We start from the raw sequence: 18,447 nt of genomic DNA, 5'->3' as shown, positions 1-18,447 counted from the left end.
AGATAGATATTTTCCGAAAATGATCAAAATGAGCCAGCTATTAAACACACAAACTTTCAAAATTTGTGAATCTTCATGGATAAAAAACTTCCGTCTATGTATTTAATTAGATATGGAGGAAAGTAAGAATGGTTTGTGATTGTGAAAGTAGTTTAACATGTTTACGATCAAACTGCTCTACTTCCATCATAGGGGTCCAACATTTTTCAAACTTTGGTAAATATCATCGAATGGTAAATTGAAAAAACGGGTCATTTTAAAAATGATACAAAACATGGGAGTAAAATTAAATGAAAAATCCTACATAAACTGAAGTTTGTTAGTAAAGAAAACATATTAACATTGTCCAGTCAAACGCAAAACAATGCTATTTTTTAACTTTAAAACTAGCTCTTAATGATTTTTGCCGTTGTTAATACATCTGTGAAAGGCTGGAGCTTATTGGTCATAATTCTCACCAAAAAAATAAAATATTTAAAAAACATTTTATTTTCTCCATTTTTGACCCCTTTTTTTTCATTGTACAGAACTGGACCAGCTCTGGAAAAATTCATGATAAATTAAAATCAAACGGTCTGAACCTTTTTTGCAACCTTCTGATACGATCCCGTCTCTGAGGTGGTCTTCATTGAAAAAAAAAAGACACGGCTACTTAATTTTGGAAGGAGTACATTAAAAAAGTAATACATATTCAAGTACCTTATTTTTTTGTTGAACAAATTTAAATATTTTTCTTCCATCCAAAAATTTCATTTTCAAAAAAAAAAAAAAAAAAAAATCCCCCCCCCCCAAAAAATTTTGATGGCGCAACTTGCGCCATAATCCCCCCCCCCCCCTGTGGGCACCCCTTCCCCTAACCTTTATTTTTCACGAGACAAACATTCTAAAGTGGAAACAAATCTACGAATGTTTTGAAAAAAATTTCGATATATAGAGATTTTTTAGATATATAGAAAATTTTTCTATGTAATGAACATAGAAATTTGTTGGGATTTCAAGACATAGAAAAATTCGATACGTGGAAGTTCGATATATGGAGGTTTGACTGTATAAGATATTAAAGAAACTTACTTTATAGGAATCAATTTTCTGCTTTACCATTTGTTGAAATTCCTCTAAAGTCTTAGGCTTTGATTGATTATCTGTTCTGCTAGGATCAATGGATTCTGCAATATTAGGTTCAGCAGAGTTTTCTCCAACAGAATCATTGGATTTTGCTTTGTCAGAATCAGCAGATTTTGCTTTGTCAGAATCAACAGATTTTGCTTTGTCAGAATCAACAGATTTTGCTTTGTCAGAATCACTAGATTTTGTTGTAACAAAAAAAAGGTTTTCTGCATCAACAAGGTCAGCAGATTTTGCTTCTTTAGGTGGAATTTTAGAATTCCCCTTTTGTTTTTTATGTGTCCTTTTAGATTTTTTCTTCTTCTTGTAAAACTTTGAAAACCCTGCTTTACCTGGATCAACAGACTCTGCTCCACTAGAAAATATCGATTCAGGTATATCAGAGTCAACAGATTTTGCTTTGACAAAAAAAATGGATTTTAGTTTGTCAATGATAGCCGATTTTTCTCCAACAGAATTACTGGTTTCTTCCTTGTCAGGAACAGCAAATCTTACTCGTTTAAATGGGATGGGTATCCGCTTTTGTTTATGTGTCTTTTTAGAATATTTCATATTCTTTGAACATTTTGAAGATTCTGCTTTGCTTGGATCAACTGACTGTGGTATATCAGTAAAAAAGGATTTTGCTTCAACAGAAAAAATGGGTTCTATTAATTCTTCAACAAATTTTGCAAATTCATCCTCAGGATCAACACATCTTTCTCCTTTAGGTGGGATAGGATTGCAATTATGTTTCTGAGTCTTATTTAAATGTTTCTTTTTCTTCTTCTCTAAAGATTTTGATTGATCAATTGCTTCAGGATCGGAATCAATGGGCTCTTCTTCCACATAGCTAGTAAGTTCCTCAAGAGAAATAGATCCAGGTTCTTCCATTATGGAACAAATTACATTGTCACCCAAGTCATCATCAGAATGATCATTTAGTTCAAGCTTATCAAGGCTATTTATAATGAAATCACATTTGAGACGTTTTGTACAAGACAGAATGCTTTCCATTGTGGCTTGAGATCTTCTCTGGTTATCAATATTTTCTGCAACATTATCTGTCAAATCAATCATGTCAATGTCAGTTTGAGAAGTCTCTTGCATTGCATCAAGCATAATTTTTGAAAAATAGTCATCATATACCTTTAAACGATTTTTGATAGTTGGTGGTAAAAAAGCATCATCTTTTTTAATATTTGTTAAGAAGTCATTGAAATCAAATTCCTTTAGTGTTGTGGAGGTAGTTGATCTATTGTCAACTTTTTCAGATGAATAAGCTCTCTCTTCAGCTGATGAGAGGCCAAATAGATCATATTCACTTCCACTTGCTTCAGCACTAGCGAGCCAATCAGCGCAATAATCAATATCTAACTCATCGAGAGAACCACTTGATGAATATATATAGTCCCACGATGCTATTTCTTCATGAGGTGAACTCCATGGCAAAGGCTGAAACATATTTGAGGAAATTAAGTTAACTAGAGGCATATTGCATGTATGATTCAAACTTTATAATAACAAATTAACTTTTCAACCACATAGGGCTTGAAAAACTCACCACAGTTAAAACATTTAACCTAAAATCACCGTCCTATGCTAATTTAGAGAAAAAATTAGCCTATTCACCTAGAAAACATCTAAATGCTTTTGCATCACCAATGTTTTTGATAAAAACAAACAAGGAAAGAAAAAAAACCTAACTTGTTTAATTTCATAATTAAAAGTAAGTTAAGTATAGGGCCTAAAATTGGGCAACAACCGAACCTATCGAGTTCTTAATTTTAGAATATGCCAAACATAACAATTACATAAACAGTTACATAGGATTTGCTACAGAAATTTTCACAACATGGCAGACACTCATCGAGTGTTAATTAAGTTAAGAGTTTTAAGGACTTTATGCACGTTAATTAAAATAATTACCGTATACATTTGCATGTAAATCAAAGAATGTGGTACAAATAACAAGGTTAAAATTTGGGAGATCAACTTCTGTAGCTCAATGTCAGTAACAACTTTTGTAGCTAAAATGTTGGAAAATTTCTCCCGAACAGAAATCAGAACATCAACATTTTCCATAACAATAAAGAAAATAAAGACTTCAACTGCAGTAGAAACTTAATTATACAGACAATGCAGTAAATGCAGAATTCAGGGTTTGTATGGTGATTAAAATACTTCAAAAGTAATCTTTTTTGGTTCTCACTTTTCAGGCATTATAAAAGCACATGTTCTTAAAATTGAGATCCTTGTTTCACAGTTGCAAGGCATAGCATTGAAAATTGGTTGCATGCTATAGTTTTATTTTCAAAGCAATTACAAGCCTTTTTTTTGGAGGGGGGAAGAAATTATATTTCTTTAACCCCTTCCTTTGCATTCCCGTCAAAAAAAATTGACAGCTTAGGTCGGATCTTTGCCGTATTTGGCACTGAGGTGTTTTGATGCGCATTGATTCACATTGGGGAATTTTCGGCCTCATGGTGGGCATAATCCCACCCCCATGGGGATTTTCCTCATAAAAATCTAGTTTATGTCGGATCTTTGTCAAATCGGCATAAAAGTTTTTTGAAGATCAGGAATTCGTGAAAGTAGGTTTTCGAGCCCCCCTCCTCCTTATGGGGGTCGTCCCCCATTTTGTTTTTGGCATTCAAATCAACAGTTTAAGTTGGTTCTTTGCCAAAATCGGCACAGGGGTCCTTTAATGCTCTAGAATTTAGATAGGGATGTCTTCATTAATTTGGGAGGTTCGTCCCGGCTGGGGCTTTCTTTTATACAAATCCACTGCTTACACCTTATCTTTTCCAAATTTGACACAGAGGTCCTTTGACGCTCAAGAATTTATAAAAGGGGATTTTCTCTCCTTTGGGGGTCTACACCCCCTTGGGATTTTTCTTCATGCAAATATACTGCTTTTGTCAGATTTTTGTCTCATTAGACAAAGAGCTCCTTTGATGCTCAGGAATTCACAAAGAGGGTTTCTCTTCTCCTCCGGGGGTTTTGTTAGGCATAAATGCCTGTTAATAACAACAGTAAATAATCCTATCTCATCACCTCACAACACCAAGAGTAAAATAATGTTTTTCCTTACTTATAATGTATTACCAATCATTCTGCATGACTGGGGTAAAAGAATCTTATCAGCACTCATTCACATTGGTCGAATCGACCGAATGTTTGTTTCACTTTCGTCCACCCTTGGGGGGAACTCCGTTGTGGATGACGTCATAGATGCTTCTAGAAGGAATTTGATGGGACGTGTGCTTAACGATAGCAGTGATGTGTCCGTTCACGTGACTCTGATATGCTAATGACCCGGGGGGATATTTAAACTGCTCGCGGCTTTAGTTCTCTCTCTCTTCGATCATCTTTCGTTGTAGGCGGTCGCTCGATCGGTATGCGAACTTGCTTGTTCGTGCCGTTCGCCCTTTATTAGAAATGATGAGCTGGAATTAGCTGATTTCCCAATGTGTCTACTTCATCAAAGTTTTTAGTCAATAGTCATGCAGTTTGCATTGCAGTGTTAGTTATCTCATGCAAAAGTAGCATGTGGAGAGATTATTATGTTGTTAGTATTTATTTTTATCATTTACAGCGTGTTTTAACAATTTACATTATTGTTTAAATAAACTTCATGAAAGTTAGAAATAGTTTGTTAAGTCTTATTTCCGAACTCACCTGCTAGTATCAAAGAAAGCATTGGGGAGATATTATTAGATTAGAAATTCTCCCCAACAGGTTTTACCCCCCTAGAGATTTTCTTGATACAAATCCAGTTTATCCCAAATCTTAGCAAATTTGGAACAGGGGTCCATTGATGCTCAAGAAGGCACTTTTTTTATATTCCTCTAATTATCTTTTTTTCTTTTTTTTTTTTTTTGAAAGTGAGTCAGTGAATTGCTAAAAAGAATCAGTTCTTTTGAGGGAGTGAGTTACTCTGAGTCACTCACTAAAAAGAATTGGTTTGCCCACCACTACTCCACAATCACTTTAAGAACTCATAGCATCGGAACTAATTGGAAATTTTCACTGAAATTTTGGCAACACATTCTTGAATAGTTTTACTCAACATTTTATGACATTTAAAAAAAGTGGATTTTTTGACCAGTCTAAACTGGTTTCCCCCCTTAAGCTTTGTAAATTCCAAGCTAATCTTGAAATCAGAAAAAATTAGTTCTTCAACAGAATTGTAGGCATTTGGAATAATTTACCAAAAGCAGCTGTAACTTGTAATTAGGTGAACAGTTTCAAGATGGTTCTTGATCCTTATTAAGGATTGATAAGCTGACTAGGACCAGCCAAGCTGGGTCCAGAGTTTTTTATTGGTCATCATTTTTGTATTTTTCTTTTTATACAAAATAACTCTTGATATTTATCTTCAAATGATCATTTTAAAATGATCTCATCTTAATCAGTTTATTAGGTTAAATACTGGTAAGATATTAAAATGTCACATTGAATTTTTCAGTTTATTATTATTATTGTCATTTTTATGTAATATTCCTTTAAGTTAGGTGAATATATTCCACACTAGATTAAATATAGGATAATTAAATATGACCTATATCTAAAAACTTACAGCTACATGTTTACAAATCAACCCAATGCTTTCTTTTGCCATTAGTTAGCAAGACATAATGAAATAGTGGTAAGAATTTGAAACTTAACAATGAATTTTTCAATTTATTACAATATATTTTCTCTTTTTTATTTAATCTCCAATGAAGAAGAATTTAGAATTCAAAAACAAGAAACAGCTAAATATCCTCCCTCCCCTTCCTTCTAGAAGCAAGAATCTTAAATTTACTAATAGCTGAGTTATTACATTTTAATATGTCTTTTAATCACTGAATCTTAGGATAGGAAAATTAAGGAAAATCAAATAAAAAGACCCACAGAAAAGGAATTGAAAATAGAATGAAGCATCCAGAAATGAATGTGAGAAACAAGAAAAAGGAGGTGGAGGGCGATAATGTTTTAAATCTTGCTCAATTTTGCTCTTAGTCTTGGAAACATCGGGGAAGGGGGGGGGGGGGAGTGAAAAGATTGAATGCCAGTCTCAAGTTAACATCTGGAGCAAAAGTGCAACTATAGCCAGGGGTGCTCACAGGGAAGGATTATGGCGCAAGTTGCACCATCAAAATTTTTGGGGGGGATTTTTTAATTTTTTAAAATTTATTACTTTAAATTTATTTACTGATTTATTTTTAATTTGAATAATTTATTTTATTTATTCTGTTTATATTTAATTAAATTTATTTACTTATTATACTTAGTTTGTGTGTGTTGTGGTATGTCATTGGCGGAGCACAGAACTTTTCTAATAAAATTATAATTATAATAATACTTAAACGCAAAAAAATAAATAAATATATAAAAATATTTTTAAAAATAAATACTAAAAAAAATAATAATAATAAAAGGAAAAAGGATTAAGAAAAATGGGGGGAGGGGGAGGGAATTTGCGCCTTTGAACTTGGGGGGGATGAGCACCCCTGACTTTAATGCAAAACTATGGGGGATGATATGGCAACTCATTCAACAGGAATTGAAATCAATTCATTTCAAGGAACAAAGTTAGAAAATGGATAAGTCTAGGCACTTGATAATTTAACATTTAATGCTAATTGATTCTGGGATCATATTAACTAACTGATGGTAAAAACCAACAGATAATGCAAGCATCAAAATAAATGCAGATGCACTGGTGGACAGTATGCAGCAATTAAAATTCAGTGATAATATTTGTGACTCGAGTGTTCAGCAGTGAGCATATTGCTCTGAGTTTCTCCAGAAAAATTCTACTCTTTGACTGCAGAGTAATGCACAATTTTCTTGTGCATTTTGACATGCGATAGCAATATAAAAACCTGAACTTCAACCCTTACCAGACCGAAGTAAGAGAACCCAGACACTGGACTGCACTACATTGCACTAACTTTCAAAAACAAATTTGGGTGCTTATATTGTATGTGGATAAGATGTACTGATTTTTTAAATATGTAAGTACAATGCTTATAACAAAAATGATTCTTATTCAACACTAGACCAAAAACATGCTAGAATTGTACCATATTTAATTACAAACTAGGTTTATTTCAGATGAGCATTACTTTTTAATTTATTTTAGACTGAACAGGTACCTACTATAAATCAATCTATTTATGTTGCATCTACAGAAACATACATATTTATAATTAATTGAATCAGCAAATCATTGTTTAAGAGATACATACCCCAGTTTCAATCGGTTTTAATTTTCTTTTCTTTTTTCTGCTAACTTTCAGGCTCACCTCTGACGCACGCTACAAAAATAAAAATTAATGAAAAATACTGCCGAAGAATTTGGATATTATGCTTTGATTACATCAGCAATAAAATGTATTACTAGATCGCATTATGTTTAAATATTGACGCAAAAGAGAACTGCCCAGTGTGTCTCATTTCAGCAACGAGATCAATGACATGAGGGGAATAAGAGGAAATCCTTTTATCCTCTTATTTAACATCCAGAACCACATGGGGAGTTTCCTCTGTCCTGACTAGAGAAGGGAAAGAAAAGTTTTGGGAAATGTTGAAAAAGTTTTCCCCCGGAACTTTTTCAACAGTGCTTCTAAAAATTAGTTTTGGGAAGTTCTTCTTCAGAAGTATTTCAAAATTGAAGCCCAAAAAATAAAATTTGAAAGAGCTTTTAATGATAACAGCAAGAGAGAGGGGGGGGAGGGACATTTCTTCAGAATTTAGCTTTAAAAAACACTTTTTAACACAATCTTTAGTAGTGTTAGTGGGAAAACTCTGCCGAGGACTATTTGTAATGTTCTGGTTCGAAATAAAATACAATTTATCACTCACAAAACACAATGTGGACTGTATCAAAGTTATTAAACACAATTTATTAATGTTGGAGCCACTACTTCGCATAAAACAACACATGAAGCCACTACTTCATTATATGCACAACATTTTGAGAAGAAAGAACACAAGTGTCAACAACTAAATCTAAACCAAACTAAAACTAAACCTAAAAGTTAAAACAACTAAAACTAAACCTTTCCCGGGGTAATATTTCTTGGAGGAAGTACCGAGCACTCCTTGTGTGTTACACCTAAGGCTACACACTAAGAGGTGGCGTGAGGTGGAGAAAAGTCCTTGTTTTTCCATATGTCATACCTGATTCAGGTAACTACTTCAAGAATAGTATAATTTTTTCTATAGTTTTCATCATGACTGGATGAATTAAAATATCTTTGTTTGGGACCTAGCTGAGGTCAGCAATCTTAATTCAAAATACATAAACAAAGTCCAAGTAAGAAATAAAAAAGTTTAGCTGGCAGTAATTTGAGGGAGAGGTCACAAGAGTATAAAAACAAACTTAAGTCTTACTCCAATAATAGTTCTTATTCTAATGAGGATTTTAAACTGATGTCCTTAGTATAATGCTAACCATGATTTACAATAACTTGATTTAGGACAGGAACATAATGCTTCCAACTCCAAGGTAAGGGGATTCCCATTTTTATTTCTTTTAGAAGACACGTAGAAACCTGTGATCTGAAGTACAATGGAACAATTCTCCAAGCAAATTCAGTACACATTATTAGAAATTATTTCAGTACCAATTAAAGATATTTTCAATGCACCAGTCAGTAATGGCTTGTGCTGAAATGTTATATTTGTACTAAAAATTTAAAATCTGGAAGTAATAATACCCAGACCTTGAGCTACATATGCCCCCCCCCCTCCCCCCCAATATGCACACCAATACATGAAATCATACATAACATGATAAAAATTTTCTGAAAATAATTGTCAAATTTTAGAGTTAAACTTACTACAACTTCTTTCTCTTGCCCCCCAGTCGCTTTTAATTTTCTTTTTCTCTCCTCGAAGAATTTGTCTACCTCTGGATTTCTGTTTTCAGCCTGAAAAGAAACAGATTTTTTTAAAAAAATACCCAAGGATTTGGAAAATTATGCTTTGTCTTCAAAATGGTATTTTACTAGGTCTCACCATTTTGAAATACTGATGCCAGCATAGCACATAAAATTCTCACATGATTTGAAATTGCATGTATTGTAGGCATTTATTCATACATAGTGTCTATAGATCTGGTGTTCCAACATTTCAGCATATTTGAAATACAAGTTTTTAAATTTCTAGTATCATATCACATTCTTATTTTTAAATTATTTTTTACTTTCCACAATTGGCAAATAAAAAACAAAGTAATACAGTAGAAAGTCAAAATCCACACAGATTGGGACCAGAGGTTGTGCAGATTTTGGGAACGGGGACGAATGGCGAGGGGTCATTTGCAAGTTTGCAACTTTAACTTGTAATCGTTCAGAGTGATTCATGACAAAAATATCTTATTGGTGAAAGATTCCTTACGGTTTGTCGCTTATCCAAGAATTGTTGAAATTCAGCTCATTAGATTGCTGATAAATTTCTGTATTTTAAAAATATTGAACTGGAATTTTATTATGAGTTGAGGAATATAGTTGGGTTTTAGATATAAAAAAAGTTATAAATTGATGTCTTTCGTGCATGCACAATAAAAAAAATAATTGCTTTAAATGTCCATATCTTATCAAATTTTCAACATTTTTATTTCAAATTTTAATATTTAACTCCTCGTGTGTGCTGTCAAGTTTTCTGAAGGTTTGGTAAGCTTTGAGCGAAAACTTTGCGTGTTAAGAGCCAAAAACCTTCAAAAAAAAAATCCTAGTTTTGAAAGAAATGCTTATATCTTCGCGAATATCAGTGATAATTTCTTGAAAGTACGTAAAAATAATTGTACATAGCAAGCTAACTATTTTCTGAAATTTACAGCTTATTCTCAGCTATTTACGATGAACAGGGCTGTCCGAAGAGGGGAGTGAGTGGGGCAATCTCCCCGCTGCCACGAAACGAGGGGCGCTGTGAGGCTCCCCTTCATTTCAAATACAAATACAAATACAAATACAAATGTGACGACCAGCAACAGGCACTGGGCCCAGCTAGGCTGGTCCTAGTCAATTAATTAGTCCCCAATGAAGATCAATGGCCCTCTTAAAGCTATCCACTCCCTTGCTCATTACCGCCTCTTCCGGTAAGCTATTCCAAGTGCCCACAACCCTGCTAAAGTAGTAGTTTTTCCTGATTTCCAAGTTAGCCTGAGATTTAAATAGCTTAAAACAATGACCCCTTGTCCTGCTTTCCCCGCAAAACTTTAATCCGTTTACATCTTTCATTTTGATAAATTTAAATAACTGAATCATGTCCCCTCTGACTCTCCTTTGCTCCAGGCTATACATGTTAAGCCTATTAAGTCTGGTATCATAATCTAAATCTGAGAGTCCCCTTACTAATTTAGTTACCCTTCTTTGAACCCTTTCCAATACAAAAATATCTTTCTTCAGATAAGGCGACCAAAACTGAACAGCATACTCCAAATGAGGTCTTACTAAACTCCTATATAAAGGCAGAAGAACTTTCTTAGATTTGTTTGAAATAGATCTATTGATGAACCCAAGCATTTTGTTGGCTTTGTTACTAGCAATACTGCACTGTTGACTAAACTTGAAGTCCTGATTTATAAAGACACCCAGATCCATAACATTATCTGCCTGATTTATGACTGAACCCTGTAAACGATATCTCATACGCTTATTTCCAAGACCTAAGTGTAGCACTTGACATTTCCCTACATTAACTGCCATACCCCATTTATCTGCCCACTTAGTAATATGATCTAAATCCTCTTGCAGCTGTTTTACTTGTTCTTCATTTTCGACAATCCCCATAACTTTTACATCGTCAGCAAAACAATTCATGCTTCCAGAAATATTTTCATTGATGTCATTCATAAATATAATAAACAAAAGAGGCCCTAAAACTGATCCCTGAGGAACCCCACTTAAAACATCACTCCAATTAGAATGATTTCCTCTCACAACTACTCTTTGCTTCCTACCAGTAAGCCAATTTCTAACCCAAAGTAAAGTTTTTCCTCCTATTCCAATGTCAGCTAACTTGCTGAGAAGAGCAACATGCGGTACCTTGTCAAAAGCTTTTTGAAAATCAATATAAACAACATCCACACATTTTTTGTTATCTAAAGCTGAGGTAACCTTGTCGTAGATATGCAATAAATTAGTAGTACAGGATTTACCTTTCCTGAAACCATACTGCAAACTAGTCAACAGACTATTAGTCTCTAAGAACATCATGATCTTAATTTTGATCAAAGTTTCGAAAATCTTACAAATCACCGAAGTCAAACTTACAGGTCTATAATTCCCAGCAATACCTTTAGACCCCTTCTTGAAGAGTGGCGTTATGTTAGCCAGCTTCCAGTCCTCTGGCACCGTCCCCGAGTTATAAGAAGCATTGAAAATATTCAAAATAACATCCACTAATTCCTCTGCACATTCAACTAAAATTTTTGGATAAATATTATCTGGTCCCGGAGCTTTAGTTGCTTTAATCTTTTTCAAATGAAATAAAACCTCCTCCCTGGAAAATACAAAATCCTCAAGCTGTATAATAGCTTGTGTCTTGTTAGTGTCAACTGTTGAGATACAGTTATCGTTAAACACACTGGAAAAAAAGTTATTTAAAACATTTGCAATATCCCTATCGTTTTGGATTAAATTTCCATGCTCATCAACCAAAGGCCCAATTTGACTGTTTCGAGCTTTCCCGGAATTAGCGTAAGCAAAAAACCTCTTAGGGTTCCCATCAATGTCATCTGCCAGCCTTTGCTCCAATTCCCTTTTCTGAATCCGTACCAAATACTTAAAATTTCGCCTTGCCTTACCATACTGGAGCCTCTCCGCACTCTGACCAGTTTCTTTAAACTTACGAAAAGTGGCTTGCTTATAATTAAGAGCTTCTTTAGTCTCCCTGGAGAACCACATGGGCCAAATTTTGGTACTAACACCTTTTCTCCTAAATGGAACATAGTCCCCAACGGTTTTAGCAAGTTTATCCTTAAATTCCGTCCACTGCTGATCTACGTCGCTATTTTCCAACCCTGACGAAAAAACCTCTTTCAAGCTCTGCCTAAGTGCAACAAAATCGGTGTTTCTGAAATTGGGCACAAACCTAAAATTATCATCTTTGCACACTTCAAATTTAACCCGGAACCTAATGCTGTTATGATCACTATCTCCAATATGCTCCCCTACACTCAACCCCTGAACAAAACTACCTATGTCACAAAAAACTAGATCCAAAATGGCCTCCTCTCGAGTTCCCTGAGTTACAACTTGATCTAAGAAACAGTCACCAATTACTTTTAAAAATTCCTCTTCTTTGCCATTACCAGGATAAAAATTTTTCCAATCAATACCCGGAAAATTGAAATCCCCCATTATGATAACGGATCCCTTACTAGACATGTCACTAATAATACGGTACATCTGTTCATCTTGTCCCTGGTTTGAATTAGGTGGCCTATAAATGTTTCCAAAGCGTAGCTTTATGCCCTTACTGCTCATCAACTCCAGCCAAACCATATCAATATCAGTAGGCTTATCATTTATGACCAATTCATTGCAAATAAAATTGTCTCTAACATAAAATAAAACCCCACCACCTCTTTTACCTACTCTATCCTGTCTGAATAAATTATACCCAGCAATATGTAATAACTCTGCATCAGATTCGGTAGCCCATGTCTCTGTAATTCCGATAACATCCAACTTCTCATCCATAACTATGCTTTTCAATTCATCCATCTTGTTCCTAATACTGCGAGCATTGGTATAGAAAACTTTAAGCATGCCTAAGTTGCTTTTATTTAACACCCTGAAATTTCCTAAATTACAATTGTTAACATTACTACTCTTGTTTGTCACTTTATTTCCATTTCTAGCAATACCCAAAAACATTACATTCTCTCGATACCTGGTGCTTGAACCATGCCCCCCATTCCAACTTAGTTTTTTGACTCCAAAGCCCTTAAAATCAATCCACTAACCATTTTGACCCCTGTAGAGCTCAGATGCAGGCCATCCCTAGCAATCCAATCCCGTTTACAGTGACTCCATACATCAATGAACCTGATACTGCGCTTTTCGCAAATTGACTTCAGTAGCAAGTTCATACACCTCGCACGTTGATTTAGCCAGCTCCTATGCACTCCATACCTGGGAAGCAAACCAACCACTTGGACATTCGTCGAAAAGCTGGTTGCTTTATCCAACAGGGATTCCCATTCCCTAGAAAACTCCTCATTTTTACTGTGGCCTACATCATTTGTTCCCACCCACAAAGTAACCATGTCCTCCTTATTCAATACTCCCTTCTTTTCAGCAACCATATTAACGTCTTTTACCCGAGCCCCTGGTAAACAACACCTAGCCACCTTACGCTTTACTCTCCCAACTGTGTTACCCACCTCCCTTACCATAGAGTCCCCCAAAATTACACCCTTAGTTTCCCAATCTAACTCCTCATTTGAAACTTCCCCCTGAATCTCTGGAACATTTATACCCTCTACAACTGGCTTACACCCTAATGCTAACTGGGCTTCCAAAACTAGCATCTTAAGTCTTAAGTCTGAGAGTTCAGCACATTTAGTGCAAATATAATCCTCTTCAAAAACAGACTCATTTTCCCCCTTATACAGGCAGAACATATGACATAAATCACAAGAGATCCACCTGTCCCCCTTCCCACTCTTTACCTCTTTCATAATGCATATAACACCCATTTCTACTCAGTGAATATGTTCCAAAAGGCAAAACAGTAAGATAAAACTGCAAAAAAACACAGAATAAATACTAAAAACAGCAGTAAATAAACAGAGTTGCTACACCCAATAAAGCACACAAGATCAAAAACCAGGAGATCACCACATGTTAGGCTTAGCTCCAAAAAATGCAAAAACACTTCAAGAATACAATAACAGCAAAAATGAGCCCCCAAAACACAATAAAACTAAATTACATGATAAAGTGAAGTAAAAAAACCTAAAACTAGACAGTAATAATGAAAAATTATAGTAAAAAAACACTTATCAAATTAGCAGCAAAAAACACTCCCTGCATCACAGGCGCCCTCTAGCGGCCGAAAGTGAATCATAGATGCACAGTCATAAAATAAATATAAAAAATGAAATTTTAGCATTTGAAGTTGAACCCTTCAGGCAATTTGCATTAAGATAAGTAAGTTTGCTGTGCTCTCCCGTGGTTTATATTAGAACAAAAAATCTGTTGTTATTTTCCACAGAAGATAACGACATTTGAAAGCCATTAAGCAAAAAAAAAAAAATATGAAAATGAAAAATTTTGTATTGTGGCAGTCTTTTTCCAAACGAGCGAGATATGAAAGCTGGTATATATTCATACAAGCAAAAAAAAAAAAAAAAAACTCTAGAAAAGAATCAGTGGATGAGTCCATATTGAAATTTAATTTTAATGTTTCTTTGATAAATACATTTTCTATTTAGTCTCAATAAATTTTTAATTCATATTCTTAGTTTGATAAATATGAGTAACTAGTTAAGTTTTAATTGTTTTTATCTTGTGGGGTAGCATCTTACAAGATAAATATTTGGAATTTTAACATTTCCATTTTACGCAAAACTTTTGGGGTATTAATGTATGCTAAATATTAGAAACAGATTCAGTGCTTAATTTGTACTATCTATAGCCCTCTGATTGTTTTGTTCATTAATATTAAAAAAAAGAAGTATGATGCGTTCATGCGTATTATGCAATGATGTTATGTTATAACTAACTTGATTTTTCTGTGTTTGTAAAAGGGGGGGGGGAGGCGCCAGGAAGCTTTCCCCCTGGGCGCCGACAGCTCTTTGGACGGCCAGACGATGAATGATCAAAAAACATTTGTATTTTCCTCAATTTGTTACTGATCCCCGAAAATCAAGGGGGATATAACTTTTATTGGAAAATGATAGTTGGAGCATACTTTTATGTGACAAAAGTTACAAAGCAATTGGTCTCTTACTTCTTGAGAAATCCTTTACAAAAATGAATTTTTGAAAGTGTCCCTATACTTCTGGTCATATACAAATACAAATGTGACGACCGGCAACAGGCTCTGAGCCCAGCTAGGCTGGCCCTAGTCAATTAATTAGTCCTCAATGAAGATCAATGGCCCTCTTAAAGCTATCCACCCCCTTTCTCATTACCGCCTCTTCTGGTAAGCTATTCCAAGTGCCCATGACCCTGCTAAAGTAGTAGTTTTTCCAAATATCCAAGTTAGCCTGAGATTTAAATAGCTTAAAACAATGACCCCCTCATCCTGCTTTCCCTGCAAAAATTTGATCCATTTTCATCTTTCATTTTGATAAATTTAAATAACTGAATCATGTCCCCTCTGACTCTCCTTTGCTCCAGGCTATACATGTTAAGCCTATTAAATCTGGTATCATAATTTAAATCTGAAAGTCCCCTTACTAATCTAGTTACCCTTCTATGAACCCTTTCCAATACAAAAATATCTTTCTTCAGATAAGGCGACCAAAACTGAACAGTGTACTCCAAATGAGGTCTTACTAAACTCCTATATAAAGGCAGAAGAACCTTCTTAGGTTCGTTTGAAATAGATCTATTGATAAACCCAAGCATTTTGTTGGCTTTGTTACTAGCAATGCTGCACTGTTGACTAAACTTGAAGTCCTGATTTATTAAGATACCCAGATCCATAACATTTTCCGCCTGATTAATGACTGAGCCCTGTAAACGATATCTCGTACGCTCATTTCCATGAGTGTAGTACTTGACATTTCCCTACATTAACTGCCATACCCCATCTATCTGCTTGTTCTTCATTTTCGACAATCCCCACAACTTTTACATCATCAGCAAAACAATTTAAGTGAAACAATTCAAGATAGAAATACAAGCAAAACAATTCAAGATATAGTGTATGTTTCATATTAAAGAGTTTGTTGAAATGCGATGCTTGTTCTGCATTTTTCAATTATGTTCATATGTGCCCCAGGTTTGTTCATATGTACCCCCCCCCCATAGAGGTACATGTGAACAATTGAAAACATTTATTTTTTTTAATTCCATAAAATAAAGAAATATTTCTTTAAAAATCTGAAAAAATTTAAGCAATTGATCTGTGACTTATTTGGACGTTAGATCTGTATATTTTTTATCAGAGATCAACTGGGCCAGTGTGAAGCAAAAGGATGTGACAAAATTATAAATTTGGCGATTTCCTGTACAAATGATAGGTGGACCTCTCCTTTGTCTTAGAGCTCTGGTGGGTGCTTCCATACAGCATGTTTTAGAAAAAAAATTCAATGAAAGCCTACCTGGGACCTTATCTTTAAACACGTTTAACTCAAAACTTGAAAATGTCCAGTAACACCCCCTACTTCTCACTGCATCAATCCTATTCAGAGCAGTCTATTTACCTAAATCGAGCTAATAAAATAGGTATGAAAGGAATCTGGGGAGAGAATGGGGTCGTTTACAAAATTTTAAAAGTATTTTTTTTCTAAAAGAACATACTTAAAAACATAGGATCTAACTATTTTTTAAATAATTTGACTAAGTTTAATATTTTAAAAAATTTACTTAAATCTCTGCTCTTTCATTGTTTACATTTCTTGCTGATGACATCACAAAAGATGAAATGCCATTCACAGAACAAAATATTTAATTCGCATCTTTACTCACGCGTAATGGCAATGATATGGTTGATAGCAAGCATAGAGCGCAATTGTAATTCGCTTCTTGATTACCATAATGAGTAATCGCAGTAGAAAGATGCGGCAAGTGCATCATTTGTGACGTCATCAAGACGCCTTGTTTGAAAAATCGGACATTTAAAAAAAATAATTAAAAAATAACTGTTGGGAAAATGAAAAATTTTTCAGGGTCCTTGTTATTTCTTTTTTTTTTTTGCTTATTCTATCAATTTCAGTGACTAAAAGTACTACTTTTGACTGAAAGAAACAACCCCATTTCGGCAGGTGCTGTCACCCTCACATTGACTTCATATTTAAAAGGACAAATAAAACAAGCCGCTTCAGTGCTGGCTGATATCGCAATATTGATGCCTAGCCCTAAAAATAAAGTAAATAAATAAAATAAAACAAAATTCTAGATTTTTCGCAAAAATTGATTTTTCTTGCAAGACTATGTTGTTTCTTATCCCACTTGGTAGACAGAAACATCACACCAAGGCCATGAACCCATGCACTTTCAAACTGTTGGGCTAAATGCCTTTATTTTTGGTTCTTGAAGGATTTCACCAATATTGTTTAAAAGAAAAATCATTTTGTGACTTACCTTTTGCCATTCCGAGAGAAAACTTTGCGCGAAGAATCCCATCCACCTGCCGCCAACACTCAAATGTCCGAGTTTGAATCGGAAGTGTTTGGAAAACATGCGGCATGCTATGATTGGTTGTTGTCATTCGGCAGATGTCGGTAAACTTCCGAAAGAGCACGTGTCAATGACGTGATGAAATCATGTTGAGGTGTTAAGTGCTGAATGCCAAATTAAATAAGAATTGTGCAACCGGCAAGCTGTGTTTTCTCCGGGTTGTGTTGTTTTGGCAATATGCAAATTAGGTAACGTCACATTGTTTCTGGAAAGGCCGAATCTGGCTATAAATACGCAGACCGGCAGGAGCTCGATCGCTTCGCTTCGTTTTTTTACTTCTACTCGTCTCCTCGTCTTGTGTTGTCTGTGTCCCGTGAACGTGTTCGTCAAATGTCATCCTAAATTTTTGCTATTGGCCTCTTGGTGAGGTCTGGTTTTTCCTGGAAAAGCACTGATGATGTTTTGAGTTTGGAACCCGCGTGTTGTGATGACGTCTACAAAAGCAAAGAGTTCTAAGTTTCCCTGATGTGGGTCTTTTGTTCTCCTGCGGAAGAAGATCGCGTCCATCCCTGGTATACCTTTCCCTGATGTGGTGAACTGTTGCTCACGCGGTGTGAATCGACCTGCCTGCAATTCGTGGAAATTGCCATACTGTCCAACGACCGGTGAGGCGTCACCTTGGAACACCAACAGGACTTTTAATCCATGCATGGACTCATTGTAAGATCTCTTTTTCTAATTTTTCCCGGGGAACAAATCATTGTGTTGTAACCAATTTTCAATATGTGTCAAATAAATGTTTTTCAGTGTAAAGAATGATTCATGTTTTATTTTCTTCGGGCAGACCACTACCTCAAATTTTTAGTTGGAAATGAGTTGCCTAATTTTCAGCTTAGCTGTAGGCCATAAACCTCAAATTATATCCAACAGGTGGTAGCAGAGTCGTGTGGTTGATCTGCCCGGAGAAAATTGAATCATTTCTTTATTATGGAGAAAGATTATAGAAACGTTGAGAAGTTGGGCTCCCATAATTGGGCTACCTGGT

The 18,447-nt window shown here is 35.0% G+C and overlaps 1 protein-coding gene across 2 annotated transcripts in view; it reads right to left on the bottom strand.

Annotated features, from left to right (window-relative positions):
* LOC129227449 (uncharacterized) overlaps window positions 1-18,447 on the bottom strand; it is a 45,004-nt gene that overhangs the window by 13,110 nt on the left and 13,447 nt on the right. The window contains exons 3-5 of one of the 2 annotated variants that reach the window (XM_054862008.1): window positions 8,940-9,029; window positions 7,344-7,412; window positions 1,072-2,559 (exon numbers count right to left, since the gene is read on the bottom strand). In XM_054862008.1, coding sequence (XP_054717983.1) covers window positions 1,072-2,559; window positions 7,344-7,412; window positions 8,940-9,029 — 1,647 coding nt within the window. The remainder of the gene's footprint in view (window positions 1-1,071; window positions 2,560-7,343; window positions 7,413-8,939; window positions 9,030-18,447) is intronic. The other variant, XM_054862009.1, reaches the window with a different exon arrangement.

The sequence above is a fragment of the Uloborus diversus genome, chromosome 8 (genome assembly GCF_026930045.1).
Source record: "Uloborus diversus isolate 005 chromosome 8, Udiv.v.3.1, whole genome shotgun sequence".
Lineage (NCBI taxonomy): Eukaryota > Metazoa > Arthropoda > Arachnida > Araneae > Uloboridae > Uloborus > Uloborus diversus.
This window is presented reverse-complemented; position numbering and strand designations above follow the sequence as displayed.